At 35.4% G+C, this 20242-nt stretch overlaps 1 protein-coding gene across 1 annotated transcript; it reads right to left on the minus strand.

The window, feature by feature from the left end:
- Positions 1-287: 287 nt before the first annotated feature.
- On the minus strand, positions 288-2882 carry LOC139868530 (uncharacterized). Its single transcript, XM_071856868.1, has 5 exons — positions 2124-2882; positions 1961-2019; positions 1540-1668; positions 1074-1209; positions 288-596 (listed from the first exon to the last, which is right to left on the minus strand). Exons 1-5 carry the CDS (start codon positions 2817-2819, stop codon positions 288-290), a joined length of 1329 nt encoding a protein of 442 aa, XP_071712969.1. The 5' UTR covers positions 2820-2882.
- Positions 2883-20242: the final 17360 nt, after the last annotated feature.

Here is a 20242-nt window from a genome sequence, read left to right on the forward strand (position 1 = left end):
GGTAAAAAAAAAAAAAAAAAAAGCAAATCCGAAGTTTGAAACTTCGGATTTGGGGTACATGGTCAAAAAGCACAAAAACCGAAGTTTGAAACTTCGGATCCACCAAAACCGAAGTTTCAAACTTCGGTTTTACCATTTTTGTCAAAAAAAATTACTTTTTCTATTTTTGCAAACATGCTAAAAAAATTACTATTTAAAAAAAAAAAAAAATCCAATAATTACATTTAGAACTCTAATTTTCAATAAATCGATGTACAATATCAAGTACAAAACAGTCGAAAAGGAAGTTAAGTTCCACGTATTGGGTCACTTAGCAGTTTTTTAACTAACTCATTCCAGTTAGCTCGGCTCGGTTTTGTATTATTGGAATCTTCACCTTCATGTTTTGATGGCTCATCTTGGTTGCAACATTCTTCAGTTTTGTTTGTTAGTGGCTGCATCTCCTCATCTTCGGGTTTCATGACTGCATGTGGTATCTTGAGGCTAACCGCTCTTTCTAACGCATCTTTATGTTCTTTTTCAATCGATTGTAACCTATCAAACTTTTGAACCTTTGGTGGTGTAGTAACAGGTTCACTACTCATCTCCTTTAACAACTGCAACAAGTCAACAGTTGTTTGATTATAGTTACAAAACAGTCAACAAGTTAACAGTTTAAAGTTCTACTCAGCACTAGAAGTGGTAACTTTAACCACTTTATTACTTATTAATGATTTTGGTTTGATCTGCAGCTTACTCCTAAATAGTCAAATGGGTCATATTTAACATTTATATTTTATATAGCTATAATAGCAATGGGTCAAAAGTCATTCAAAATGTATTCTTAGTCCTTAATTTTCTATTAGAATATACTAACACATTATGTTTAACGCGATAACGTTACAGTAAATGGACAGAATGTTGATGACAGTCAATACAAGAACTATTTTGACCTATTACACAACAGATTTGACCCACCCATTTTGCCATATTTACTCAAGTGCTAACCCTTTGAGCTTCTAAGGACATGTTAAGAAATATGCAGATGAGGGTGGAAGAAAACATATAAGTGGACCCCGTTACATGTGACTTACTTGTAAGGCCTTTTCTGCTTCTCTTTCAATCGAAATGATTGCATGATCAGATGTCGCATTGCACGACAACACGATATGTTCAAATCTACCATCAACAGGAATTGCTGTTCTGACTTCAGGAGGGTATGTATTGCATCTGTTATTACATTTAATCACATGCTTAATTATTCTTGCAGAAACACTAAATTCAACAGAATATGATTCCAAATATGACATTTAAAAAAAAAAAATATGAGTAATATATTTAAACATATGTAATGAAGTTTTGACAATTTTGTTCCTAACAGGTTCTATAGATAAAGAATTTAAAATATTATCAATCAAGGTGACTAAGAAGTAAAACCACATTATAGAGGAGTTGAGTTTCATTCATTATGTGAAAAAAGTCAATTAGGGTATTGTTTTGTTCCTAACAGGTTATATAGATAAAGAAGACAACGATTGGCAACTATTAGTACCAAATTACCTGAAAAACTTTCGCTCGACAATGTGGTACAATCGGCCTGGTGCATATAGTCTTCTCGGATCTCTAAACTTCTTATCTTCAGGGATAAATGTGTCTCTTAAGCAAACCATAGTTAGCAAGCAGGGCAAGCTGTCCAAAAGCATCAAGGCCTGGTTTAACAAAGAATCATAGTAATATTTTACCCCACAAAATGGAGCCAAGTAACCGATAATTCACAAAATTAAACATCATTCCTACAGACTACAGACTTAGGGTGTGTCTGATAAAAGTGAATGATTAAACGTTGAATGATTCACAATATTCTGAATTAATATTGTTCTGAATGACAATATATCAGCACTACTTGTCATTCATAGATTACAAACAAACGCGATGAATCATTTCGTTAAGAAGCAATTAAACGAACCCTTAGAGAACTAACCAAAAAATTGATTCAAATATATCTTCAAGTGGAGTGGGCGTTCGAGGTAAGAAATCATCCTGTACACAATTATTCCAAAAACCAATTAATTTATGATCAGAAGACTTTAATGGAAAGAAACTCATAAGATTTAGCATAAACATAAGCATAATTAAGCATTTACCTGCAATACAATGGAGTAAATGACATCAGCATACTTAACAGCAAGATTTAACGACAAACATCTTGTTGGCGCAATCGCATAACATCTCACCATTTCTCTTGGTATCCCACCAAACATTTCCCTATGATTCACAACCAAAACCGTCAACAACGTAGCCACACCCGCACCCAACGAATGACCAACAAACACCATCTTATAACTACCACCATTTTCCAACCATAACGACTTCAAATTCTCCGATTCCGCATTCAACAACCAAACCGCCGATTTCAACAACCCATGATGCACATACCCACCATCAAACATATGTTTTCCAAGTTTATTATCCAACAACATTTTATAATCACTTTCTTTCTTTAAATTTAATCCACGAATAGCAGTTACTATTTCACGACGGTTGTGATCCACGTAGATAATGTACGGTGGAGCATGACCGAGTGTTTGTTCGTAGGTAACACGTTTGAATACGAAATCAGGGTTTAATTTGTAACCACCTGGTGGCGGGAATTTAGGGTGGTGGAGGTTTTCTTCGTATACAGCGAGAGCGATTCGACAGAGATGTGGGACCGGTTCGAATTCTTCTGCGGTTGCTTGTGTCCACGTGGCACTATCGTCAGCGCCTGTATGAGTGCATCGTTTATAACCCCAACGGAGACAACCTACACAAACGAAACAACTTACGCAACAAACAGACATGTAAGGTTTCAGATTAACTGATTTTTTGTTAATAAGATGATTGAGTATGGTTAGAAAACAGAGAGTAAATATGTAGTTTGATAACTGATGATTGTAAATCAAATATATGGCAAAATAGTTGATAATTGTAGATTGTAGATTGTAGAAAAGGTAAAGGTTGAAGGTTTATTAGGGAAATAATAAAAGAGGAATATACGTTGAAAAAGTCGTTGGTATGTAGAGACTGCGCAGATATTCTAGACGTTTTTATGTGTTGGACCAACTAGGCTGCAGCCTGCAACCAACCTTTATTTAAATTTAAAACGACTAAAATATTATTTGTAGGAACTTTACTTTTATTTTCCTTATACTACACCCGGCAATAACGGGTTTGGGTTTAAACGAGTTCGGGTCTAAACGGGTCAGAACTTTTGAACGGGTCCAACGGGTCGGGTCAAGAGCGGGTCGAGACCCATTTTCCCCGGGTTGGGTCGGGTCAAGACCCTTTTTCTTCAAATTTTTTTTTTTTGCGTTTCCGATTTTCGTTTTCATTTTCAGACTCGCGTTCACAATTGAAGTTTTCGAATTCGCAATGCGAAAATGCACGCCGAAAACGCGCCTCGAAAACACGTGGTGAAAACGGGCTACAAAAATGTGCTGAAAAATAGCGCGCCGAAAACGCGCGACGAAAACGCGCGTCAAAGAAGCGCGTCGAAAACGCACATCAAAAACGCGTTCGAAAAAATGATTAGAAAACGTGCGTCGAAAACGCGTTGCAAAAACGCGCGACAATAACTCGCTAAGAAAAAGCGCGGCGAAACCCGCTGCGGAACGAGCGCCGCAAAGAAGGAGCGTCGAAAACGCGCACCGAAAATGCGCTGGAAAAACTTGCTGCGAAAACGTGCTCTGAAAACGCGCGCCGAAAAACGCTTGCCAAAAACGCGCTGCGAAAAACTCGCGCCGAAAACGCGTGCTAAAATCTCGCTGCGAAAACGGGCGTTGAAAATGCCCTACAAAAACTGCGCCGAAAACATGCGCCGAAAAACGCCTTCCAAAAACGCGCTGCGAAAAACTAGCGCCAAAAACGCGATGCGAAATTGCGCACCGAAAACGGGCGTTGAAAATGCACGACGAAATCCTGCGGCGAAAACGGGCATCGAAAACGTAGGACCCATTGGACCCGAACATACGACCCGTTGGACCAGTCACTTTTTCCTTGTGATATAACTAGTTCAATTTTGGATCCACAAGATTTTTTATCCTTTATAAATTGAGGCCCTATTGGACCCTAAAATTAAGACCCAATGTGTAGTGACCCGAACTTTTCCATGTTTATATATATTAATTGAGTTTGATATTTACATGATTAAATGTTTCCAACATGTTAAGCAATCAAACTTGTTAAGACTTGATTAATTGAAATATGTTTCATATAGACAATTGACCACCCAAGTTGACCGGTGATTCATGAACGTTAAAACTTGTAAAAACTATATGATGACATATATATGGATATATATATATATATATATAGTTAACATGATACTATGATAAGTAAACATATCATTAAGTATATTAACAATGAACTACATATGTAAAAACAAGACTACTAACTTAATGATTTTTAAACGAGACATATATGTAACGATTATCGTTGTAAAGACATTTAATGTATATATATCATATTAAGAGATATTCATACATGATAATATCATGATAATATAATAATTTAAAATCTCATTTGATATTATAAACATTGGGTTAACAACATTTAACAAGATTGTTAACCTAAAGGTTTCAAAACAACACTTACATGTAACGACTAACGATGACTTAACGACTCAGTTAAAATGTATATACATATAGTGTTTTAATATGTATTTATACACTTTTGAAAGACTTCAATACACTTATCAAAATACTTCTACTTAACAAAAATGCTTACAATTACATCCTCGTTCAGTTTCATCAACAATTCTACTCGTATGCACCCGTATTCGTACTCGTACAATACACAGCTTTTAGATGTATGTACTATTGGTATATACACTCCAATGATCAGCTCTTAGCAGCCCATGTGAGTCACCTAACACATGTGGGAACCATCATTTGGCAACTAGCATGAAATATCTCATAAAATTACAAAAATATGAGTAATCATTCATGACTTATTTACATGAAAACAAAATTACATATCCTTTATATCTAATCCATACACCAACGACCAAAAACACCTACAAAAACTTTCATTCTTCAATTTTCTTCATCTAATTGATCTCTCTCAAGTTCTATCTTCAAGTTCTAAGTGTTCTTCATATATTCTACAAGTTCTAGTTACATAAAATCAAGAATACTTTCAAGTTTGCTAGCTCACTTCCAATCTTGTAAGGTGATCATCCAACCTCAAGAAATCTTTGTTTCTTACAGTAGGTTATCATTCTAATACAAGGTAATAATCATATTCAAACTTTGGTTCAATTTCTATAACTATAACAATCTTATTTCAAGTGATGATCTTACTTGAACTTGTTTTCGTGTCATGATTCTGCTTCAAGAACTTCGAGCCATCCAAGGATCCGTTGAAGCTAGATCCATTTTTCTCTTTTCCAGTAGGTTTATCCAAGGAACTTAAGGTAGTAATGATGTTCATAACATCATTCGATTCATACATATAAAGCTATCTTATTCGAAGGTTTAAACTTGTAATCACTAGAACATAGTTTAGTTAATTCTAAACTTGTTCGCAAACAATGGTTAATACTTCTAACTTGACTTTTAAAATCAACTAAACACATGTTCTATATCTATATGATATGCAAACTTAATGATTTAAAACCTGGAGACACGAAAAATACCGTAAAACCGGATTTACGCCGTCGTAGTAACACCGCGGGCTGTTTTGGGTTAGTTAATTAAAAACTATGATAAACTTTGATTTAAAAGTTGTTATTCTGAGAAAATGATTTTTATTATGAACATGAAACTATATCCAAAAATTATGGTTAAACTCAAAGTGGAAGTATGTTTTCTAAAATGGTCATCTAGACGTCGTTCTTTCGACTGAAATGACTACCTTTACAAAAACGACTTGTAACTTATTTTTCCGACTATAAACCTATACTTTTTCTGTTTAGATTCATAAAATAGAGTTCAATATGAAACCATAGCAATTTGATTCACTCAAAACGGATTTAAAATGAAGAAGTTATGGGTAAAACAAGATTGGATAATTTTTCTCATTTTAACTACGTGAAAATTGGTAACAAATCTATTCTAACCATAACTTAATCAACTTGTATTGTATATTATGTAATCTTGAGATACCATAGACACGTATACAATGTTTCGACCTATCATGTCGATACATCTATATATATTTCGGAACAACCATAGACACTCTATATGTGAATGTTGGAGTTAGCTATACAGGGTTGAGGTTGATTCCAAAATATATATAGTTTGAGTTGTGATCAATACTGAGATACGTATACACTGGGTCGTGGATTGATTCAAGATAATATTTATTGATTTATTTCTGTACATCTAACTGTGGACAACTAGTTGTAGGTTACTAACGAGGACAGCTGACTTAATAAACTTAAAACATCAAAATATATTAAAAGTGTTGTAAATATATTTTGAACATACTTTGATATATATGTATATATTGTTATAGGTTCGTGAATCAACCAGTGGCCAAGTCTTACTTCCCGACGAAGTAAAAATCTGTGAAAGTGAGTTATAGTCCCACTTTTAAAATCTAATATTTTTGGGATGAGAATACATGCAGGTTTTATAAATGATTTACAAAATAGACACAAGTACGTGAAACTACATTCTATGGTTGAATTATCGAAATCGAATATGCCCCTTTTTATTAAGTCTGGTAATCTAAGAATTAGGGAACATACACCCTAATTGACGCGAATCCTAAAGATAGATCTATTGGGCCTAACAAACCCCATCCAAAGTACCGGATGCTTTAGTACTTCGAAATTTATATCATATCCGAAGGGTGTCCTGGAATGATGGGGATATTCTTATATATGCATCTTGTTATTGTCGGTTACCAGGTGTTCACCATATGAATGATTTTTATCTCTATGTATGGGATGTGTATTGAAATATGAAATCTTGTGGTCTATTATTATGATTTGATATATATAGGTTAAACCTATAACTCACCAACATTTTTGTTGACGTTTTAAGCATGTTTATTCTCAGGTGATTATTAAGAGCTTCCGCTGTCGCATACTTAAATAAGGACGAGATTTGGAGTCCATGCTTGTATGATATTGTGTAAAAACTGCATTCAAGAAACTTATTTTGTTGTAACATATTTGTATTGTAAACCATTATGTAATGGTCGTGTGTAAACGGGATATTTTAGATTATCATTATTTGATAATCTACGTAAAGCTTTTTAAACCTTTATTGATGAAATAAAGGTTATGGTTTGTTTTAAAATGAATGCGGTCTTTGAAAAACGTCTCATATAGAGGTCAAAACCTCGCAACGAAATCAATTAATATGGAACGTTTTTAATCAATAAGAACGGGACATTTCAGTTGGTATCCGAGCGTTGGTCTTAGAGAACCAGAATTTTGCATTAGTGTGTCTTATCGAGTTTGTTAGGATGCATTAGTGAGTCTGGACTTCGACCGTGTTTACTTGAAAAATGATTGCTTAACAAATTTTGTTGAAAACTATATATTTTTAACATGTGAATATTATGTGATATATTAATCTCTTAACGCGTTTGATATTATGTGATAGATGTCTACCTCTAGAACAAGTCCCATTGACTCACCTAATAATAATGAAGAGTCAAATGTAAATTGGAATGATTCGTGGACTGATTCACAAGTTCCCGAAGAGGAACCGGAAGAAGAGTCGGAACCGGAAGAAGAATCGGAACCGGAAGAAGAATCGGAACCGGATGAAGAAATAGAACCGGTGGGGGAAATAATAAAACGGTTAAGTAAAAGAAAATCCTCAACCAACCGACCAAAGTTAATTATGGTCAATGGTGTTTCCACCAAGGAAGCAAAATATTGGGAGGATTACCAATTCTCCGATGAATCGGATTCCGACGAGAATTCCGATGATGTTATAGAAATTACCCCAACTGAATTTAAAAAGGCAAAAGAAAATAATAAGGGAAAGGGCATAAAAATAGAGAAATCTAATTCCAACCCCGATGAACTTTATATGTATCGTCAACCCCCAAAGTCCTTAAGTTGTAACAAATGACCCAGGAACCTCTAAACCACCAGGTTTTTCTAAACCGTTGTGGAAAATAACAGCTAGTATTAGGGGAACATCATATATCCCTAGAAACTTGGCAAAACGAACAAAAACCGAAGAAGAAGAAACAAGCCAGTCGGAATAAGATAGTTGTATTCGTGTGGTGTAATATATGTAATATAGTGTGCTTATGCTTTATGATATATGTAAAAATTGCTTGTATTAATAAGTATTTTTTTTTATGAATATAACTCTTGTCTATTTTACAGTATAAAAACACAAAATGGATAGACAACCCAATATTTTAAGAGACCTACCCGGAGACATGATTGATGAAATCTTGTCTAGAGTCGGTCAGAATTCTTCGACACAACTATTTAAGGCGAGATCAGTTTGTAAGACATTCGAAGAACGTTCCAAGAGTGCCTTGGTTTATAAAAGGCTTTCGTTCGAAAGATGGGGGATATCACATTGGGAAATCCATAAGTTACGATGTGTTTACTTTGACGCATATATTGCGGGAAACCCAAATGCTATTTTACGCAATGGGTTAAGAAATTATTTTGACTCAATATATCCGAATATTGGACTTCGTGATTTAGAAAAAGCGGCTAACATGCAACATAAAGAAGCATGTTATGCTTACGGATTAGTAATGTTCGATTCTCACCAAAGTGAGAACAAGAACATCGGGCTACAACTATTAAACAAAACGTTCCCACAAGTGACGGAGTCGGTAATTGGGGTAAGAAATGAGGTTTTTAGATTGTTACGGGACTGTTGGACATTACGTAACCCTCATCCCTTTGACGACATTACAACACGCTGTCTTATCAACGGCCATAACGGTTATGTTCCACAAGACCAAGGATGGGAAGTAGTCCTAGTAAAACCAGAATGCATGACTTGTTTCTGGACGTATGAATTACGTGTCTTTATTGCCTTTGCTGAACGACTTGTGTACTAGCTAGAATTATCTTCACAACTATCTTGTATCAAAGTTATTGTGTGCTATATTTCATGCTTTATGTAAAATAAGCGGTATTGTAAGTTTGTAAAATATTGTATAAAAGTTTGAACGCGAAATATTATTATAATCAGTTTTTCATATAGAATTGTAGTAGTTGAATTGTATATTAGCTACTAAGTATGAACTTAACGGGTAGGTACTACCCGAATTTAAACTTATAAAACGCTAATATGAAGAAAAAGCTTTTATAAATGAGTTCATATTATGCTACGAAATACTATTAACTACTCTTAATATTCTGTATGATTAACTTGTTCCATTTGATAATTTTGAAGGAAATGACACCGACTACTCGACACACCGTGAATATGAATGAAGAGGAATTCCGTACTTTTCTAGCTTCAAACATAGCCGCAGTACAGGCTGCGCTACATACCAACAATAACCTTGGATCTAGCAGTACAGGAAATCGTGTAGGATGCACCTACAAAGAATTCACTGCCTGCAAACCTTTGGAATTTGATGGAACTGAAGGACCGATCAGATTGAAACGTTGGACCGAGAAGGTCGAATCGGTGTTTGCCATAAGTAAGTGTACTGAAGAGGACAAAGTGAACTACGCTACGCATACCTTCACAGGTTATGCGTTAACATGGTGGAATACCTATCTAGAGCAAGTGGGACAAGACGATGCGTACGCACTACCGTGGTCAGCATTCAAGCACTTGATGAACGAGAAATACCGTCCCAGAACCGAGGTCAATAAGCTCAAGACAGAACTTAGAGGGTTACGAACCCAAGGATTTGATATTACCACGTACGAAAGACGATTCATAGAATTGTGCCTATTGTGTCCGGGAGCATTCGAAGATGAGGAAGAGAAGATCGACGCCTTTGTGAAAGGATTACCGGAAAGAATCCAAGAAGATATAAGTTCACATGAGCCCGCCTCCATACAACAGGCATGTAGAATGGCTCACAAACTAGTGAACTAGATTGAAGAAAGAATTAAAGAACAGACTGCTGAAGAGGCCAATGTGAAGCAAGTCAAAAGAAAGTGGGAGGAAAACGGTGATAAGAATCACCAATACAACAACAACAGCAATTACAACAATAATCGCAACAATTATCCCAACAATCGCAACATCAATCGCAACTACAACAAATGGCCCAACAACAACAACAACAACAACAACAACAACAACAACAGCAACTACAACAATCATCCCAACAACAGTAATAACCGCAACAACAACAACAATCAGAAGCAGCTATGCCAAAGGTGTGAAAAGTATCACTCGGGGTTCTGCACCAAATTTTGCAACAAGTGTAAAAGAAATGGTCATAGCGCGGCGAAGTGTGAGGTCTACGGACCAGGGGTTAATAGAACGAAAGGAACAAATGGTGTCGGAACGAGTAATGGCGGAGCAAGTAGTGTCGGAGCAAGTTATGCCAATGTAGTTTGTTATAAATGTGGAAAACCGGGCCACATTATTAAAAATTGCCCGAACCAGGAGAACACAAATGGACAAGGCCGCGGAAGAGTTTTCAATATTAATGCGGCAGAGGCACAGGAAGACCCGGAGCTTGTTACGGGTACGTTTCTTATTGACAATAAATCTGCTTACGTTTTATTTGATTCGGGTGCGGATAGAAGCTATATGAGTAGAGATTTTTGTGCTAAATTAAGTTGTCCATTGACGCCTTTGGATAGTAAATTTTTACTCGAATTAGCAAATGGTAAATTAATTTCAGCAGATAATATATGTCGGAATCGAGAAATTAAACTGGTTAGCGAAACATTTAAGATTGACTTGATACCAGTAGAGTTAGGGAGTTTTGATGTGATAATCGGTATGGACTGGTTGAAAGAAGTGAAAGCAAAGATCGTTTGTTACAAAAATGCAATTCGCATTATACGAGAAAAAGGAAAACCCTTAATGGTGTACGGAGAAAAGGGCAACACGAAGCTACATCTTATTAGTAATTTGAAGGCACAAAAACTAATAAGAAAAGGTTGCTATGCTGTTCTAGCACACGTTGAGAAAGTACAAACTGAAGAAAAGAGCATCAATGATGTTCCCGTCGCAAAAGAATTTCCCGATGTATTTCCGAAAGAATTACCGGGATTACCCCCACATCGATCCGTTGAATTTCAAATAGATCTTGTACCAGGAGCTGCACCAATAGCTCGTGCTCCTTACAGACTCGCACCCAGCGAGATGAAAGAACTACAAAGCCAATTACAAGAACTTTTAGAGCGTGGTTTCATTCGACCAAGCACATCACCGTGGGGAGCTCCTGTTTTGTTTGTCAAGAAGAAAGATGGTACATTCAGGTTGTGTATCGACTACCGAGAGTTGAACAAACTTACCATCAAGAACCGCTACCCACTACCGAGAATCGACGACTTATTTGATCAACTACAAGGCTCGTCTGTTTATTCAAAGATTGACTTACGTTCCGGGTATCATCAAATGCGGGTGAAAGAAGATGATATTCCAAAGACTGCTTTCAGAACACGTTACGGTCATTACGAGTTTATGGTCATGCCGTTTGGTTTAACTAATGCACCAGCTGTGTTCATGGACCTTATGAACCGAGTGTGTGGACCATACCTTGACAAGTTTGTCATTGTTTTCATTGATGACATACTTATTTACTCAAAGAATGACCAAGAACACGGTGAACATTTGAGAAAGGTGTTAGAAGTATTGAGGAAGGAAGAATTGTACGCTAAGTTTTCAAAGTGTGCATTTTGGTTGGAAGAAGTTCAATTCCTCGGTCACATAGTGAACAAAGAAGGTATTAAGGTGGATCCGGCAAAGATAGAAACTGTTGAAAAGTGGGAAACCCCGAAAACTCCGAAACACATACGCCAGTTTTTAGGACTAGCTGGTTACTACAGAAGGTTCATCCAAGACTTTTCCAGAATAGCAAAACCCTTGACTGCATTAACGCATAAAGGGAAGAAATTTGAATGGAATGATGAACAAGAGAAAGCATTTCAGTTATTGAAGAAAAAGCTAACTACGGCACCTATATTGTCATTGCCTGAAGGGAATGATGATTTTGTGATTTATTGTGACGCATCAAAGCAAGGTCTCGGTTGTGTATTAATGCAACGAACAAAGGTGATTGCTTATGCGTCTAGACAATTGAAGATTCACGAACGAAATTATACGACGCATGATTTGGAATTAGGCGCGGTTATTTTTGCATTAAAGACTTGGAGGCACTACTTATATGGGGTCAAAAGTATTATATATACCGACCACAAAAGTCTTCAACACATATTTAATCAGAAACAACTGAATATGAGGCAGCGTAGGTGGATTGAATTATTGAATGATTACGACTTTGAGATTCGTTACCACCCGGGAAAGGCAAATGTGGTAGCCGATGCCTTGAGCAGGAAGGACAGAGAACCCATTCGAGTAAAATCTATGAATATAATGATTCATAATAACCTTACTACTCAAATAAAGGAGGCGCAACAAGGAGTTTTAAAAGAGGGAAATTTAAAGGATGAAATACCCAAAGGATCGGAGAAGAATCTTAATATTCGGGAAGACGGAACCCGGTATAGGGCTGAAAGGATTTGGGTACCAAAATTTGGAGATATGAGAGAAATGGTACTTAGAGAAGCTCATAAAACCAGATACTCAATACATCCTGGAACGGGGAAGATGTACAAGGATCTCAAGAAACATTTTTGGTGGCCGGGTATGAAAGCCGTTGTTGCTAAATACGTAGGAGAATGTTTGACGTGTTCTAAGGTCAAAGTTGAGCATCAGAAACCATCAGGTCTACTTCAACAACCCGAAATCCCGGAATGTAAATGGGAAAACATTACCATGGATTTCATCACTAAATTGCCAAGGACTGCAAGTGGTTTTGATACTATTTGGGTAATAGTTGATCGTCTCACCAAATCAGCACACTTCCTGCCAATAAGAGAAGATGACAAGATGGAGAAGTTAGCACGACTGTATTTGAAGGAAGTCGTCTCCAGACATGGAATACCAATCTCTATTATCTCTGATAGGGATGGCAGATTTATTTCAAGATTCTGGCAGACATTACAGCAAGCATTAGGAACTCGTCTAGACATGAGTACTGCCTATCATCCACAAACTGATGGGTAGAGCGAAAGGACGATACAAACGCTTGAAGACATGCTACGAGCATGTGTTATTGATTTCGGAAACAGTTGGGATCGACATCTACCGTTATCAGAATTTTCCTACAACAACAGCTACCATTCAAGCATTGAGATGGCGCCGTTTGAAGCACTTTATGGTAGAAAGTGTAGGTCTCCAATTTGTTAGAGTGAAGTGGGGGATAGACATATTACGGGTCCGGAGATTATACAAGAAACTACCGAGAAGATCATCCAAATTCAACAACGGTTGAAAACCGCCCAAAGTCGACAAAAGAGCTACGCTGACATTAAAAGAAAAGATATAGAATTTGAAATTGGAGAGATGGTCATGCTTAAAGTTGCACCTTGGAAAGGCGTTGTTCGATTTGGTAAACGAAGGAAATTAAATCCAAGGTTTATTGGACCATTCAAGATTATTCATCGTGTCGGACCAGTAGCTTACCGACTTGAGTTACCTCAACAACTCGCGGCTGTACATAACACTTTCCACGTCTCGAATTTGAAGAAATGTTTTGCTAAAGAAGATCTCACTATTCCGTTAGATGAAATCCAAATCAACGAAAAACTTCAATTCATCGAAGAACCCGTCGAAATAATGGATCGTGAGGTTAAAAGACTTAAGCAAAACAAGATACCAATTGTTAAGGTTCGATGGAATGCTCGTAGAGGACCCGAGTTCACCTGGGAGCATGAAGATCAGATGAAGAAGAAATACCCGCATCTATTTCCAGAAGATTCGTCAACACCTTCAACAGCTTAAAATTTCGGGACGAAATTTATTTAACGGGTAGGTACTGTAGTGACCCGAACTTTTCCATGTTTATATATATTAATTGAGTTTGATATTTACATGATTAAATGTTTCCAACATGTTAAGAAATCAAACTTGTTAAGACTTGATTAATTGAAATATGTTTCATATAGACAATTGACCATCCAAGTTGACCGGTGATTCACGAACGTTAAAACTTGTAAAAACTATATGATGACATATATATGGATATATATATATATATAGTTAACATGATACTATGATAAGTAAACATATCATTAAGTATATTAACAATGAACTACATATGTAAAAACAAGACTACTAACTTAATGATTTTTAAACGAGACATATATGTAACGATTATCGTTGTAAAGACATTTAATGTATATATATCATATTAAGATATATTCATACATGATAATATCATGATAATATAATAATTTAAAATCTCATTTGATATTATAAACATTGGGTTAACAACATTTAACAAGATTGTTAACCTAAAGGTTTCAAAACAACACTTACATGTAACGACTAACGATGACTTAACGACTCAGTTAAAATGTATATACATATAGTGTTTTAATATGTATTTATACACTTTTGAAAGACTTCAATACACTTATCAAAATACTTCTACTTAACAAAAATGCTTACAATTACATCCTCGTTCAGTTTCATCAACAATTCTACTCGTATGCACCCGTATTCGTACTCGTACAATACACAGCTTTTAGATGTATGTACTATTGATATATACACTCCAATGATCAGCTCTTAGCAGCCCATGTGAGTCACCTAACACATGTGGGAACCATCATTTGGCAACTAGCATGAAATATCTCATAAAATTACAAAAATATGAGTAATCATTCATGACTTATTTACATGAAAACAAAATTACATATCCTTTATATCTAATCCATACACCAACGGCCAAAAAAACCTACAAACACTTTCATTCTTTAATTTTCTTCATCTAATTGATCCCTCTCAAGTTCTATCTTCAAGTTCTAAGTGTTCTTCATATATTCTACAAGTTCTAGTTACATAAAATCAAGAATACTTTCAAGTTTGCTAGCTCACTTCCAATCTTGTAAGGTGATCATCCAACCTCAAGAAATCTTTGTTTCTTACAGTAGGTTATCATTCTAATACAAGGTGATAATCATATTCAAACTTTGGTTCAATTTCTATAACTATAACAATCTTATTTCAAGTGATGATCTTACTTGAACTTGTTTTCGTGTCATGATTCTGCTTCAAGAACTTCGAGCCATCCAAGGATCCGTTGAAGCTAGATCCATTTTTTTCTTTTTCAGTAGGTTTATCCAAGGAACTTAAGGTAGTAATGATGTTCATAACATCATTCGATTCATACATATAAAGCTATCTTATTCGAAGGTTTAAACTTGTAATCACTAGAACATAGTTTAGTTAATTCTAAACTTGTTCACAAACAATAGTTAATACTTCTAACTTGACTTTTAAAATCAACTAAACACATGTTCTATATCTATATGATATGCTAACTTAATGATTTAAAACCTGGAGACACGAAAAACACCGTAAAACCGGATTTACGCCGTCGTAGTAACACCGCGGGCTGTTTTGGGTTAGTTAATTAAAAACTATGATAAACTTTGATTTAAAAGTTGTTATTCTGAGAAAATGATTTTTATTATGAATATAAAACTATATCCAAAAATTATGGTTAAACTCAAAGTGGAAGTATGTTTTCTAAAATGGTCATCTAGACGTCGTTCTTTCGACTGAAATGACTACCTTTACAAAAATGACTTGTAACTTATTTTTCCGACTATAAACCTATACTTTTTCTGTTTATATTCATAAAATAGAGTTCAATATGAAACCATAGCAATTTGATTCACTCAAAACGGATTTAAAATGAAGAAGTTATGGGTAAAACAAGATTGGATAATTTTTCTCATTTTAGCTACGTGAAAATTGGTAACAAATCTATTCTAACCATAACTTAATCAACTTGTATTATATATTATGTAATCTTGAGATACCATAGACACGTATACAATGTTTCGACCTATCATGTCGACACATCTATATATATTTCGGAACAACCATAGACACTCTATATGTGAATGTTGGAGTTAGCTATACAGGGTTGAGGTTGATTCCAAAATATATATAGTTTGAGTTGTGATCAATACTGAGATACGTATACACTGGGTCGTGGATTGATTCAAGATAATATTTATTGATTTATTTCTGTACATCTAACTGTGGACAACTAGTTGTAGGTTACTAACGAGGACAGCTGACTTAATAAACTTAAAACATCAAAATATATTAAAAGTGTTGTAAATATATTTTGAACATACTTTGATATATATGTATATATTGTTATAGGTTCGTGAATCAACCACTGGCCAAGTCTTACTTCCCGACGAAGTAAAAATCTGTGAAAGTGAGTTATAGTCCTACTTTTAAAATCTAATATTTTTGGGATGAGAATACATGCAGGTTTTATAAATGATTTACAAAATAGACACAAGTACGTGAAACTACATTCTATGGTTGAATTATTGAAATCGAATATGCCCCTTTTTATTAAGTCTGGTAATCTAAGAATTAGGGAACAGACACCCTAATTGACGCGAATCCTAAAGATAGATCTATTGGGCCTAACAAACCCCATCCAAAGTACCGGATGCTTTAGTACTTCGAAATTTATATCATATCCGAAGGGTGTCCCGGAATGATGGGGATATTCTTATATATGCATCTTGTTATTGTCGGTTACCAGGTGTTCACCATATGAATGATTTTTATCTCTATGTATGGGATGTGTATTGAAATATGAAATCTTGTGGTCTATTATTATGATTTGATATATATAGGTTAAACCTATAACTCACCAACATTTTTGTTGACGTTTTAAGCATGTTTATTCTCAGGTGATTATTAAGAGTTTCCGCTGTCGCATACTTAAATAAGGACGAGATTTGGGGTCCATGCTTGTATGATATTGTGTAAAAACTGCATTCAAGAAACTTATTTTGTTGTAACATATTTGTATTGTAAACTATTATGTAATGGTCGTGTGTAAACGGGATATTTTAGATTATCATTATTTGATAATCTACGTAAAGCTTTTTAAACCTTTATTGATGAAATAAAGGTTATGGTTTGTTTTAAAATGAATGCGGTCTTTGAAAAACGTCTCATATAGAGGTCAAAACCTCTCAACGAAATCAATTAATATGGAACGTTTTTAATCAATAAGAACGGGACATTTCACAAGGAACCCATTTTTTAGGCTCTGGGTTTGATTTGCCAGGCATACTTTCGTAGTACTAATACTCACTGTTGCAAAACACCCCGTCTAGAACCGTTGCGACGCCCGTTGCGATGGTTTGGTGACTAGCCCGTCCCGTCTAGAAGAAAATCGTCTAATATGACAGTCAACGGTCAAAATTCGGGTCAAAGTTGAAAAAAATCAGGTCAAAGTCTCTCAAAATTCGAAAAAGGCAAAAAGTCGGTAAAATCGGTCAAATTTGTCGCATTTTAGTTTGAATTTTCTGTATTATATTAATGGTGATAGCGATTATGAGTACAAATTAGTCAATTAAAGTTTTTAGCTTTAAAATATATACACATATATACATTTATATACTTATATATTTAAAAGTCAACTTTAGTCAACGTCCGTCTCGACCCCTTCTCGAACGTCTCGACCTTTTTAGACTCCGACAGTCGACCCCGTCTCACGTCTTTTGCAACCTTATTAATACTTATTGTGATGCCTCGTACAAAACCATCGTGTACGGATCATCGACAACAGGATCATTACAAGGTCAAACACTATATGCTGTTTGAAAACCAGTTTGCATTCGTAAAAAGATAGCGTTTTACAAAAGATGACTAGAAAACATTAACATGAGTACATGGTACAAAGGTCATTACAAAGCCATTGTTTTAAAATAGCGTAAGTCACGAATGCAAAATAAAAGTTCCATGCTTGAGACATCTCTAAGTAATGCTGTGGAAATCTAATACAGCAGGTCCATAACAGCAAGTCTAACAGCAAGTCTAACAGCGGAAGCAACAACGTCTAAGCACCTGAGAAATACATGCATAAAAAGTCAACACGAATGTTGGTGAGCTATAGTTTGTTTGTAATCAGTAATGTAATGTAGGCTACTAGATTTCAGTGCTTCAAACAAGCATTTCAAATCAGTAATTCAAATCAGTAAGATAAAGTATATGTATAACCGTGGGCACCCGGTAACTAGACTTAATGTTTATAACCCCCTGAAAGTACACTTGATGAGTGCGTATGTTCACGAAGTATTAAACACCCGTTAAATGCTAGCGCGACTAGCCCGAGTGGGGATGTCAAACCCTATGGATCCATATCTAAGATTTGCGTTCACCGGTTCAAAGACCAATGACTAAACGTTACCGTGCTAAAGGGAATGTTTATGCCGTTATATAACCCACACACATATAAAGTTTTACTCATTCCTAACACGTAAAATGTAAAAAGCGCATGTATTCTCAGTCCCAAAAATAGTAAAAGTGGTAAAAAGGGATGCTATAACTCACAGTGATAAAAGCGGTAAAGTTGGTAATGAAAGTACGCAAGTAGTAAGTCGGTCCAAAAGGTCGTCAACCTAAATCAAGGGTTACTAGGTCAGTAGGTTGTCTTTATAAATTCTAATAGTGCATAAAATAAGTTTAAGTGTCATCATCATCATCATTCATCATCATAAAAGCTAAGTAAGTTCGACAAGAATAGAGATCGAAACAATAGGCTGACTTCGATCAGCTACTACGACCTCTACGTAAATCGAAAAGATGCATAGTCAGTGGCTATGGCTCCGTATGCGAGTCCCCTAACAGCTGACCAATTTTCAGAACTTAACTCGTCTTCGTTTGACCGTGGCGACGGTTTAAGTGCGAGTAGGTCAGAAATTTCAGCACAACGTTAATAGGGTGTAGTGACTCTCGGAGGGCCATAAATCCTAAACCGTAACTCGGATTAAGATGAGGCTGTCATAACCCGACCTTAACCATAAGGACGAATACAATAACATATGATTTAATCGCGAGGTATTGACCTCTATATGCGACATTTTTCAAAAAACTGCATTCGTTTTTACAATACAAACCATAGCTTTTATTACAAATACAAGGTTTAAACAACTTAATAATGATTATCGTTTAGCGATAATCTTAGACTTACAAACTTTACATGTGATAATAACAATACGACTTCCAACATATTTTACATTACAAATCCTCCGATATGCAGTTTTATTTTTGACACAAATATGCATACTCAAGATCTTGCTTAAATTCAACATGTTGCAGCGGAAGCTTTTAGTTATCACCTGAGAATAAACATGCTTAAAACGTCAACATAAAGTTGGTGAAATATAGGTTTAATGCCGGCAGCGTTATAAATATAGACCACAAGATTTCATATATAAACGTTTTAATAAAAATATTCTAAGTTGTTGAGCACTTGATAACCATACTTAACATTTAATCAACGTCGCATATTCCTTTTATTATGAAATCTTACTACACCGTACCAAGTGTAGTCACCGAAACGAAGTACTGTGCAACCGTTGAATACTGGTCGTCCAGTCCGGTTGGGGTTGTCAGGCCCGATAGATCTATCAACAGGATTCGCGTTTACAATACCTCATGTAAATAATAGTTACCAAGTTACAGGGAAGTATGCCAGTGGTACAACTCAACGTAGAATATATATTTTTAATCACTTGTGTCCATAACGTAAATCATAAAATGCATGTATTCTCATCCTGAAATATTTAGAGTTTAAAAGTGGGACTATATACTCACTTTTGTCTTGAAGGTATTTAACTCGACTTGGTCTCCGATAGATATCACGAACCTAACCATATATATAATATATCAACATATTTTCTTTTTAAGTAATCGTTATATATATATATATATATATATATATATATATATATATATATATATATATATATATATATATATATAATATATATATATATACACTTTTAATACTTTTAATATTTTCTTAGTCCGTAGTTAGCAGTCCGATGTTAGTGGTCCACAATTAGTTGCTTAAATAAAATAAATAAAGACCCCATCGTATTCGTATGGATCATAATTAATCTCGACCCATGGTACCATGTTGTCAAGTGACGTGTTGCGTACATAAAGTACCGTGTTTTCAAATGACGTGTTGCGTACAATCATGAGGTCTTATGATTAATCTTCTCGTGTTGTTTACGGGTGGTCCTGAA

The sequence above is a fragment of the Rutidosis leptorrhynchoides genome, chromosome 9, assembly GCF_046630445.1.
Source record: "Rutidosis leptorrhynchoides isolate AG116_Rl617_1_P2 chromosome 9, CSIRO_AGI_Rlap_v1, whole genome shotgun sequence".
In the NCBI taxonomy this organism is placed as follows: domain Eukaryota; kingdom Viridiplantae; phylum Streptophyta; class Magnoliopsida; order Asterales; family Asteraceae; genus Rutidosis; species Rutidosis leptorrhynchoides.

Excerpts from the sequence above, each read along its gene's own strand:
- LOC139868530 (XM_071856868.1), bottom strand. The coding sequence starts at position 2,819 with ATGTCTGTTTGTTGCGTAAGTTGTTTCGTTTGTGTAGGTTGTCTCCGT. Across the intron at positions 1,210-1,539 it reads GTCGAGCGAAAGTTTTTCAG|ATGCAATACATACCCTCCTG; the intron begins GTAATTTGGTAC and ends ATGTAATAACAG. Across the intron at positions 597-1,073 it reads AAGCAGAAAAGGCCTTACAA|TTGTTAAAGGAGATGAGTAG; the intron begins GTAAGTCACATG and ends GACTTGTTGCAG.